This window comes from Lotus japonicus, chromosome 2 (assembly GCF_012489685.1).
Source record: "Lotus japonicus ecotype B-129 chromosome 2, LjGifu_v1.2".
NCBI classification, from domain to species: Eukaryota; Viridiplantae; Streptophyta; class Magnoliopsida; order Fabales; family Fabaceae; genus Lotus; species Lotus japonicus.
In genome coordinates, this window is record NC_080042.1 from 1470929 (window position 1) to 1483479 (window position 12551).

Sequence of the window (12551 nt, forward strand, 5' to 3'; positions counted from 1 at the left end):
TTTATAGTATAACAACAAAGGAGTGCATTAATTAGTGGCAATCAGTTGCCAACTCTTCATCTTATGGTTACAGGCCACGTAAATTACCACTACCATCGTAAATGGCTTTGGCCTTTAATGGACAAAGACTTTCATTGAATCAAGAAAACGTGGTATAGGATTGCAATAAATTGGCCTAGTTCCCAGAAACCAAGCAACGACTACCTAAAGGGTGCGATGGAGTTTGAACGGCGCAACAATAGTAAATAGCCGTCAGAATAAATGCATAGTGGAAACTGAAAAGACTTGGCGAATTAAATGTCAAATTATATGGCCTAAGTGCCAGAAACATTGTCGAAAAGTTACATGAAACTTGGCATCAAAGGCCATGATCGAAATAGTGCCATCATTACACATTGACAAACAAAAATCTTAAAGCAGAAATTTAAAAGAATTCAAGCGGTCAGCAAAAGTAGCAATCTTAGCATCGAGATCCTTCTTCACAGCCTGGTCAACCTCCAAATCCTTGATAACCTCTTTTGTCGAGATGATCAGAGCTTTGGATTCCTTAGTAAGCGCATCCAACTGAGCTTTCACAGCAGGGCCTTCCTCGACCAAATCAGCTCGTTTCTTCTCCCACTTGGCAATCTCTCGATGCAGCTCCTCAAGTTTAGTGTCGACATCAGAAATTTCATCTGCAACTAGAACCTTCCTAGCAGTAAATTTCTTGAAGTCTTCTTTCATCGCCGCAACCTGAGCTTTACCAGAAGAGACTTTTGCTTCCTTAAGGCTAACAGCTTGGCCAACGTCCTTGGCTTGATTAAAAGTGGCTAAAGCATCCATTAAGAAAGATTGATGGTTGGCCAGAGCAGCAGCCTGATGTGAATCAAGCTTTTGACCAAGCAGGAAGACAAGCAATTCCTTAGCAGCATGACTCGTTTGAGAGTCAACTCGAATCCGGTCGAGGAATCCGCTGTCGAAAACGATAGCCTTCAGCCGACCCATGCTCTCCTCAATCTGCTGAAGGTTGGCAACTCCACTAGACTGAGCAGTCTCAGCAGTAACATCAGCTTGATAGGGTGGAGAATCTCATTCCAAGGTGCCATCGAGAAAGTCATCCAAAGCTGCCAGTGGGTCTTCCTCAAATAAGGTATCAAGCTTTTCACTAGACACATGAGATGAAGAGCCACCCTTGGCTTGAGGCGAAAGTTGCACAGTGGCAGTCGACTTTGGAGGAGGCATGGGGTTAGCATCCTTGCCAGGAAGAGCTTCTGCTTCACGAATGGGAGAGGTTGCACCTTGAGTTTCCTACAAGAAAAAATCAGGAAAGCCTCTTTAGTGGCCTCTTTGATAAAATAAGATGCACAGTCAAGGAACCACCAGAACGTGGAAAAGTTATAAGGGTACCTGGCAAGTAGACCCCTTGGAAGGGCTTGAGTTGGTAGAGCTCTTGGAACGGTGGGGAGATTTGTGACCAGATTTTCTCCTAACCTTCCTCCTTCCCACAGATGTCGAGGTCTTTTTAGCCAAGGATGCGGCCTTGGGAGGCTTCTCGACGCCCTCAACTTTGGATTTTGCAAGGTTGGGAGCTGGAGAATTTTCACGGGATGGAGGATTGGAAATGGAATGCTCATGGACATCAGCCTGAGGAAAAGAACAAAACACGATCAGACTAGGAAATCACAGATTAAAATGTCACAAGGTACTCTCGAAAATGAGAAACATACCTGAATAGCGGCGTCGCCACCACCTTCTTTGCCATCGCCTTCAGGCTGAGCATCAGACACCAATGTAGAAACCTTGCTAGTTGTAGAAGCACCAGTCCCTTTGGCTTTCTTTTGGCTAACCGAGGCGGCAGGCTTAGTCTTCCTTTTTCGGCCCTGTCGAAGAAAACATTAGTCGACACTCCAAAGAGGCCAAAAAGAAAAGGAAAAACTAAAAGGAAAATACCTTAAGTTTGTCAGCAAGGCTGACATTATCGTCCTCATCATCATCATCATCGTCCTCAATCACAACTGGCTTGTCCTTAGAAGAATGAGCCACCGGAGAAATAACTTGAGGAGTCGGTTGGGTAATGACTTCAGCTGCAAATAGAAAGAGAAATTAAGAGGTAAAATAAGAAAACCTAGGCCAAGTCGAAATATTACCTTGACCAATATGCATGTTCAGCGATATGTGGTTGAAGATTTCGACGGACACATGATACGGAAAGTTCCATAAGTGGTACTTGGTCCAAGTCACTCGCTTTCGAGGAGGAAGAGCTTGATTGGCCAACACATTTATATTTACATGGTCAACCCATTTGGGCAAGACCGGTGGAAAGGCCAATGCAAACCTACTCGTAGGCAAAGATGGGAACCTAAAGCCAGTTTTTCGAATAACAAAAGATAGACCTTCCTCACCAGGAGGAATAACTAACTTGGATTTTTTGGCTTTAGATTCCCATTTTTGCCTTAATACTTGAGCTGCTTTTGCAACCGTATCTCGAAGAGTTGGATAATATACCACACCAAAGAACTCTTGAAAGGATCGAATTTCTGCCAGGTGCATACCTTTGGTCTTCTTGAGATCCTGCTTCTGCAAAAGAAAAGCATATGTCATGCATTGAAGACAATCTACGAGGGGCTTCGAAATCTGGGCCCAATACTTAGACCACCAGGCTTTGAAAGCATTAGTGGCATAATACGAAGGAGCGTAGGTGAAGGGGCTCAGGTTGAGAAGTTTCTTGTTATAGAAATGAACAGTCGTGTCAAAAGCAGAAGCCCTCTTAATAGCCCCGGGGTACAAGACAAGACTCTTGTCGAACAAGGTGTTGGGCAGAGCCTGGCTAAGCCCAAACTGTCGAGAAACCAATTGAGGGTTGTAGCCGCATAAAGTGTAATCACTGCTAGCAAAGCCTACAGTTAAAACCCTAGGCGAAAGGATGGTCCTCCAGAGCGTAATATGATGTTCTTTGGGCAATGCAGAATCACAAGCGTTAGGGTAAGAATTCCTCAGCCAGAAAGGGCCACGAATAGCCTTGCTATAAGGAGAGAAACTGGAGCGATAATGCTTCAGCTCAAGAAACATGGTGAAATATTTTCTGAAATCAGCTTCAAAGCTCGACGCATCATAAGCCGGGGTCAGGGTCTCGAGCCTGTGGGCATCAATCCTGGTGTTAGAAACAGCTGGGGGATCATCTTGTACCGGCAGGAGAGATTCGAAGACCGCATTCAACCAAAGTTGAAATAGCCAAAGAGGTCCAGCCGCATTCAGAGAAACGGTCTTGGTATTCCGGATATCCTCGACAGCTTCATTCAGCATTTGGTAAAGGTTGCCAAGAACAAGCCTAGCCATGGCGAGTTGTCGACCCTCGTGGAGTAAGTTGGCTAAAGGTAAAAGTTTGGCAGGTATACGCAAAGACTTGGTACAAAAAACATAAGCAGACAGCCAATACAACAAGAACGCGCATGTTCAGCATCAGACACCTCGCCACTCTCAACATAATGGTCCTTAATAAATCGACTAAATGAAATATTGTCAGTAGGAATCGAAATGGGGTTAGCAGTTGCAGGCGCGGAGTGATAATCATCACCAATGGGCCATAATCCGGTGATGGCAGCAACATCCAAGAGGGTTGGGGTAATCATGCCAAAGGGAACATGAAGGCAATTAGTAGACCTCTCCCAAAAATAAAGCGCACTCAATAGCATAGCAGGGTTATACGAGATTTGTGATCTCGACAGCTGAATCAAGTCGAGAATCCCGACATCCTTCCAGTGTTGCCTCTTGTCTTCCTCAACCCTATCTAACCATTTGAGGTAGGCTTTGTCGTTAGCAGAAGGGTTAGGAGGAGCTGAACGAAAAGCCCGTTTTGGGTCGTTAAAAAATGGCATACGGTAAGAAGGTTGGAATGCCAAAATAAGCTCCTCTCCCCTAACACTAGGGTGAAATGACTCATGTTCTTCAGGAAGACTATTGGGCCTATCATGCTTCACTACTTTCAAAGGACCCAAAATGGCGCGTAAAGTACCATTAACAGAGAAAGGAATGAGTACCTGGGATTTCCAGATAGCTCTCTTCTCCGCTTCGTTGGGAGGTTCCGGGATTGCCACGCGTTTGGATTCATCCAACTTAAGCTCAGTGGCCAACGGAATGGTCTGCTCAGGATCAGAAGCCATTGAAGGAAATAATAGGTATTCCGGAGAAAACGGAGGAAGATGAGGTGAGAACTTTGGGGGAAAAAAGCTGAAAGCTTGGGGAAGAAAGTAAAGTTTGAACAAGAAAGGTCAATAGGGTATTTATAAGCAGAGAGGCAAACGGAACCCAGGCCGCATTATGCATTAATTTATAAAATTTGGAGTCCAAGTGATTATTTTATTAACTAAATCATGTCATTTCCCAGCTTTTTGACATAGATGAAATCATGGCCCTAAAAAGGCTATAATTGTCAGCTAGTGGAAAATCATCAGACGTTATGGCTACTGATTGGACCTGAGGATCGAACGGTCAAGAGCACAAAGTATTTGAATCGTTGAGATTGAACGGGTGCGATAAAAAATGCTTGGTGTCTTCAAGCTAAAGCAGTCGACAACCAACATTTTTGGGGGGCAACTGTTGAGCCAAGATCTCTAACGCTACAATTATCGACACCGGTGTTAGGAGGATGATTCCCCGACAGGAAGAACCACGATGAAGCTCGAGGCTCGTCAGGTAACACTCCCCCAAAGTAAAGGAAGTAAAGGAAAATTCGACAAACCGATAAACTCGACGAAGGAGGCAGTTACCAAGTGGTGGACAATTATCAACACGTGTGCATACCCACGATGCCACAAATGGCGGTGGTTACCCACGACTCAAGGCCACCCACGTCGCAAACAAACCAATTAAAGTCACGTGCGCAAAGCCACCAGCTAAACGTGGGGTAAGGCGCTAAAATTCAAACCCACGAAGCCATCATGCGTTGAAGAAAAACCGCCAAGAACGTGGAGGAAGAAACAACACTATAAATAGAAGAAGCAGCAGCAGAAAAGGGGTTCCCAACTCAAACTCTGAAAAATTCACCAGAAAGCTCTAATGTCCGCATCAATGAGACTCAAGGAGCAAGGCGTGATGATGGAGGAGTACGTTGCAGAACTAGCATTTTAGTTTTCTTGCATTAAGCTTGTCAATTTCCAGCTCTTTTGTGTAGTTTCTTGTCGAATTCTACGTTTCTGGTAGTGTTCATGTTATTTTGATTTATCTGACTTCATGTAATTGATCCTTATGTAATTAAATCCAGTTTTCTTTTGAGCCGATCATCACTGTCGAAAAACACTAACTCACACACGACACTTTGGCAAGACGTTTTCTCAAAATGTCCCTGAAATCTAAACTTCCTTTAGTCGAACTAAGAGGATATTTGTTTACCAAAATCCGTGTAAACACGTCTCCAAGCAATCTTCTTAACAGTAGTGATACAAAATTTTACAAGTTTTAAATTAACTCAATTTTTTTACTCAAATAATAAGAATACTTTTTAAATCTTAGTTATGAACAATTTTGCAAAGTTTCCTAATTCAATAGAATATGAAATGAGTACTTTGAAACTTTTAGCCAAAACGAATGAAAGAATGTGTGAATGACCTTTTTTTCCTAAAGTGTGCAATAAAAAAATAAAAAAATAAAAAAATCTTGCTCTTCATCTTCATAGGTTGGCTTAAATACCCAAAGATAAAATTCTAGTCGTTGATATTTTCTTCTCGTTGAGAAGCTCCTTCCCGTTGAGATTAAAAAACATTGTCAAGGGTATTTAATGTGACTTCCGAGCTTTCTGCAGAGTTGTACGAAAAAGATGCGCAGAATAGTCCTTGAACGACTCTATTTATACATCTCTTAAAAGCAGCAGTAAATTGTACTAAGTTCAAATGACAAAAAGTTACCAATAATCTGTCTACTAGATGAATTTTCTTCTTCAAATCTTCTTATCAATTCAGAATGTTTCTTATGATGAATGTGTAATGCTTCTCAATCAGAAAAATCAACACACATTATGTAACATCAACATCTTATGAGGTCTTCAATATAGGAATGTTGCGTTCCTCACACAACGTTGTTCAACAACTAAGATTTCTTGAAAACTTGACTTCCTTGATACTTCTTCTTGACATCCTGACTTCTTATGAAATGAATTAACATATTTCATTCAGAAATCAATCCTCTTGACTTGATGCAAGTATTAACATGAACATCCTACTTTAGAATTTGAGTGTTCCGGCATGAGTTGTTCTTCAATGATCATCACCCTATTTTAACTTGAATGCTTCTTCAAAAGGTTACTTGTTATGAGCTTAAAGTCCACTTCAAGGGCTATTTAATATATGAATGTGGTTCTTCAAGAAGAGGTTTTTCGTCTTCAAAAACACTAATCAACAAGACTCTCCTTTTGTAGATACCCTAGAATTCTCTTTTTTTTTTTTCCCGAAAGCATAACTTGAATTGATAAAAATGTGAGGAGATAGACAAGATATACACCCTCCTCAAAGGAGATAAAAAAACACCAACGAAACTCCTAGAAGAAGCCTAAAAAAAACCACAACCTGAGCACCAAGAAACCACCCAGAAAGGCCCCAAGAAAAAAAGCACACTAAACCAAGCATAGAAAAAACACAAGCCCACCAACTTCCTAGAATTCTCCTTTGCTTGATGTAGCTCCTACAAAAATAGTTCAAAGGACATGTATACTACAAAATTTTAACACCTGTATGTATATATTTTTCACATCAAAACACTAGAAAATGAATTTTTTCAGGATCCAACAATTGTGTGCAGAATGACAAATTTGATCAAGGGCTCGGTTTATTTTTATCAAATGTTGGACTCCGGGAGGGTTTTAATATAAATTTCTTGGTGATGACGAGTCAGGAAGAACAAGGCAAGGTGGAAGAGTTAGGGTAGAGGAGAAAATATAATTTTATTGGTTAAATAAGTTTTTATTAATCAAAGTTGGTGTTAGTCCTTTAATTGACACATTACCCATAATGTCAGCTAAAAAAGGCATTTCACAGCGGTAAGTTTGACCTTTTACGGTGGTTCTGAACCGTTGTATATCCCGCCGTTGTAAAAGACTTTACAACGGTTCAAACCGCTGTAAAAGAATCCTTATTTATAGCGGTTCGTAATGATCCTGACCAGTAATGATGTGAGCAGAGGCTACGCTACAAGGAGAATGTTGTTGTGCTGACTGATGATGAGAGTTCCTCAAGAGATGAGTAGAAAAATCTTACGCTCTGTTTGGATGCAGATGTGAGAATAAGGGGAAGGATTATGAGTGGAAAGAATATAAATGGAAAGAATATAAGTGGAAAATGAAGTGATTTTTAGGATGTTTGGATTTAGAGAAAAGTAATGGAAAATGGATGGAAAACAGACAAGAAAATAAATAAAAGTGATTTGATATTACTAATATGCCCTTATATGTATTATTTAACTATTTTACTTTTAAAATTATAACCAGATATTATAATAGAATATATCCACTGTATTTAAATATTAACAGTTACCTATTTTATTTTTAAAAAGTATATGTTATTTGATATGTTTTTATTTTTTTATGTTATTTAATTTTTAAAATGTAAAAAAATTCATTTTTTTTTTTGACAGCAAACATAACATTTCATTAATTGGAAAGATACATAATGTCTTTAAGTACACAATGCTGAATGCAAAATGGAGTAACACCTATCCACACCGGGAATTTGGTTTGGCACCCCACCTATTGGGTTTCGCACCCCACTTTATTAAAAACGGGAATTTAAATTCCGATTTTAATACGAAAAAAACGGAAATTAAAAAACCGTTATGTATTTTAGCATATGTGGCACATTTTCAACCGTTCATTGCATATAAAAAACAAATCGGAATTTTAAATTCCGTTTTGAAAACGGAAATTAAATTTCCGTATTGAATACATGGGGTGCCAAACCCAATAGGTGGGGTGCCAAACCCAAATCCCATCCACACCCTATCATAGTTTTCCAAAGAGAATCTAGATAAGTCATGTGCCACCATATTGGCATTCCTACCTACATGAACAACAGAAAAATTCTGGAAACTACAAATTAAATCAGCTATGTCTTGTAGAATGAAATCTTGATAAGACCCATGTGTGCCATTTCTCACAACAGCATCGACCACCAATTTGCAATCAGACTCTACCGCTACTGCAAGAAAACCATGATTTAAAGCAAATTCAATTCCAAATTTCAGAGCACACGCCTCAGCAAATTCAGGTCCAAAACCAGCTTGAAGTGACTTAGTTGCAGCAGCCACAACATTGCCAAAATGATTCCGAATCACAACCGCCAGCCCCCATGACGAGCCAGAACCAGAAGCATCGACATTAACCTTCATCAACCCACACAATGGCGCTGTCCACTTCTGTTGAGACTTAGCAGATTGGCCCTCCATATGCTGCTTCATCTGCTGTTGCGTTTCCTGATATGCACGCAAGGTTCCCATCGCTTGAGCCACAACACTTAGTTCAGAGCTAACTTTCTCCTCAAAGCACAGAAGGTTTCGAGCTCGCCAAATGTGATAACAAATCGTGGCAAAAATCTCGCCCACCTCCGGAGGCGCATCCATCAACAAAGAACGACACCACTCACTAAAATTCAAGGTTATATCAGCAGGCCATGAGAAACCCAATGGGGAAGCAAACCAAACCCGCCTAGACCAAGGGCAATCTCGCAAAGCATGTTCCACAGACTCCGCCACTTGATCACAACGAGGACAGAAAAGAGGACAACGAACTCCTTTATTCCATAACCGCTGCCTCGTCGGGACAATACCTTTTAGCACCTTCCATAAGAAGTGGGAAAACCGGGGCACCACCTTTAAGTTCCACAATCGCTGCCACACACCATCTGTTATCTCTGATGAAGAGGAGCAAATTTCCTGATGTTTCCATCTCCTAATGCAGTGGTATGCTGACTGGACTGAGAAATATCCCTTAGGTGTTGCTGCCCATACCATAGTGTCCTCACACCCCCGTGAAGTCAGAGGAATATTCTGAATCTGCAAGGCCTCAAACGGGAGAAATATTTGTTGTATCAACTCAGACTCCCAGGTACCCGTGGCATGATTAATCAACTCATAAACATGAGAAGTAATGCAACCATTAGGTTTAGGTGACCATACTTTAAAACCCTGCTGGGTAGGCAACCAATTATCTTCCCAAATCCTTACTGTCATCCCATCCCCAATTCGCCAAAAGGATCCCTTCCTCACCACCCATGCCGCTTGTTGGATGCTCCGCCATGTATAACTTGCCAAAGTGCCAACCGATGCATCAATATAGTTAGACCGTGGGAAGTATCTTGCTTTTAAACATTTATACACCAAAGAATCTTTACAAGTTGACAGTCTCCATCCCTGTTTGGCAAGGAGAGCATCATTAAAAGCCTTGAAACTTCTAAAACCCATTCCGCCATCTCTCTTTGGTTGACAAAGGGAATCCCACTTGACCCAATGAATTTTCCTTTCTCCTTGTTTACTCCCCCACCAAAATCTACTAATCATGCTTTCTATATGGTTACACAAACCCACAGGTAAGGAGAAACAACTCATAATGTATGTTGGGATTGCTTGAGCCACAAATTTAATCAATACCTCACGACCTGCCATAGAGAGAGCTTTTTCCTTCCAACCTTTTAATTTCTTCCATACTCTCTCCTGAATGAAATTGAAGACCTGGGATTTTGATCTCCCAACAAACACTGGTAACCCAAGATACTTAGACTGAACCTCCACTGCCTTAACTTGCAATCTTTCCTGAATGGCATGTTTTCTTTCTTCTAGAACATTTCGGCTATAAGAGATTTCAGATTTGTCTAAATTCAAAAGTTGACCAGAAATTTGTTGGTAGACAGTCAACACCTGATTGACAACCTCAACCTCCTCCTCAGTTGCTCGGAAAAATAAGATACTATCATCAGCAAAGAAAAGATGGGACACCTCCGGAGCCTGAGGGGCAATACGAATACCATGGATAGCCTGATTCTCCTGAGCCTGCAAAAGCAATCCTGAAAGAACCTCAGCACATAAAATAAAAAGGTATGGAGATAATGGATCCCCCTGACGCAAACCCCGAGAAGATGTAAAAGAAACTCCTGGCCTGCCATTCAGAAGCACTGAAAAGCTAGCAGTACATACACAGTTCATGATAAGATCAGTCATCCTTTGAGGAAAACCCATAGAGGAGAGAACTGTACGTAAGAAACCCCATTCGATCCTGTCATAAGCTTTGGCCATATCTAATTTCAACCCCACAAATCCAGACTTACCTGTAATCCGCTTCCTCATATAATGAAAAGAGTCAAAAGCTATTAAAGCATTGTCTGTAATCAATCTACCTGGTACAAAAGCACTTTGGAAGGGACCCACAATAGAAGGAAGCACAACTTTTACTCTATTTGCCACCGTCTTTGTAATCAACTTGAAAATCACATTACACAAAGAAATAGGCCGAAAATCCTTAGTGTGTTTTGGGGATTTCACCTCCGGAATAAGACACAGGTAAGTATGATTAAACCTTTCTGGACTCATCCCGCCATTCAAAACTTCCAATACTAATTGAGCAATGTCTTCACCAATCACTGGCCAAAATTTCTGGTAAAAGAGAGCTGGAAGGCCATCAGGTCCTGGTGCTGCTGTTGGTTTCATCTGTTTAAGTGCTTCATATACCTCCTCATAAGTGTAATCATCATCTAATAATCCATACATTGCCTCTGAAACACGGTTGTGAACTACCTCACATGTCTCAGCTGCGCCAATAGGCTCACATGAGGTAAACAGGTTCTGAAAAAATGAAGACATAATGGTAGCTATTTCTTCTTCCTTATCATGTGTCACACCAATATCATCCTGAATAGAATCGACCCAATTCCGTTCCTTTCGCTGTGAAGCTTTCAAATGGAAAAACTTGGAATTTTTATCCCCTTGTTGTGGCCACATTGCCCGTGATCGTTGCGCCCACCAAATCTCTTCACTCTCCAATAAATCATCCAAACGGTCTTCCAAAGATTTGAGAGTAGCAATCACCCCATCTTCATGTACATGTTCCTGTAGTTCTTGAATTCTGTCTTTCGTGGCTTTTATCTCCAAAGGGACATTTCCAAATCTGGATTTAGCCCACCGCTTCAAGCCAACTAAACAAGAATTGGCACGGTCATAAGGATCTACTGCCCCTCTATTCCATAACTCCGCTAGTACCTCCGGACACTCCTCATCACGTAACCAGCACTCTTCAAACCTTAGGATCCGGCCTCCTGCCCCTCTATTCTTACGTCGAGAACATGTATCAATAAGGAGAGGAAGGTGGTCAGAAGCAAAGTGGGCAATGTGAAAAGTCTTGGCATGTGAGAAAAGATCATGCCAGGTGGGTGTTATTAAACACCTGTCAAGTCTCTCCATAATTAACTCTTCACCTTCCTGATTATTCCTCCAAGTGTATTTGCTCCCCTCAAACCCCATATCATGTAAATTGCAATTCTGTAATGACTCCCTAAACATATCCTGTACTGCAATATTAGGGACATTGCCACCGTACTTCTCATCATTAGATAAAATTAAATTGAAATCCCCAAATACCATCCAAGCTGGCTGCGGATGGAGGCCAGCCAAAGTTTCTAACAATTCACACGTAAGACGCTTCCGGTGGTGCTCCGGATAGCCATAGACACTAGTGGCTCTCCAAGAAAGCGAATCATTTGATAGTGTAACAATGAAATCAATATGATTGTTGGACATCGACAAAAGAGAAATATCCACATCATTCTTCCAAAGCAAAGCCAAACCTCCCGCTCTCCGACTACCATCTCCGTCACAGCTAACAGAAATAATGTTTGCCAAACCCGTCATTCCACGTATTCGATTCATCTCATGATCTTTCCTCTTTGTTTCCATTAAGAAAAGACATGTGGGATCTTGTTGTCTGCATAGCTCTTTAAGAGCTCGAACTGTTCGCCGGTTCCCAAGCCCGCGACAGTTCCAAAATAATGTTTTCATGGTTGTCGGCGGGGCTGGTCATCAGCCTCCGCCGTTGATATCAAACACTGTTTCTTTCCAAGAGCCACATCCGAGTTCATAGTTTGCATTGGGTCAGGATCATCAAGTGGGCGTTTATTCCCCTCTTTTCCATCAATCTTTCTTGCTGCAGAATTATCAGTAGAGAGCGCTCGACCCAATCTTTTATAACGACGTACTGATTTTGTTTTTTCAGGTGAAGGGCTATTATTTCTGATTTCAATCTCTGGAGCACCGTCAACATCATGCTGGCTCACAATCTTTGCAGAATTTTTAGCATCGTCATTCACTAGTTTGTTACTAGTGTTGGTCCCATCAACTTCAGCAAATTTGTTAGGTGATTTCACCAAACTTGGAGATATATCACCAGACTCTTCATAATTTTGGTCACGTGTATTATATTCTCCCCCACTCTTTTTTCCACTCCCTGAAATAACTTCCAACGGTTTAGATTTTTGTAACTGAAAGGAACTGCTGGTAACCAACTCACAACTCCTTGGTAACACGCATGATGCAGAGATCTCCTGTTG

General features: G+C 41.4%; 1 protein-coding gene across 1 annotated transcript; it reads right to left on the reverse strand.

Moving 5' to 3' along the window:
• Positions 1–411: 411 nt before the first annotated feature.
• LOC130735144 (uncharacterized) lies at positions 412–12003 on the reverse strand. The gene is made up of 6 exons (XM_057587244.1): positions 8022–12003; positions 1930–2063; positions 1707–1859; positions 1387–1623; positions 1195–1287; positions 412–1023 (listed from the first exon to the last, which is right to left on the reverse strand). Exons 1-6 carry the CDS (start codon positions 12001–12003, stop codon positions 412–414), a joined length of 5211 nt encoding a protein of 1736 aa, XP_057443227.1.
• Positions 12004–12551: the final 548 nt, after the last annotated feature.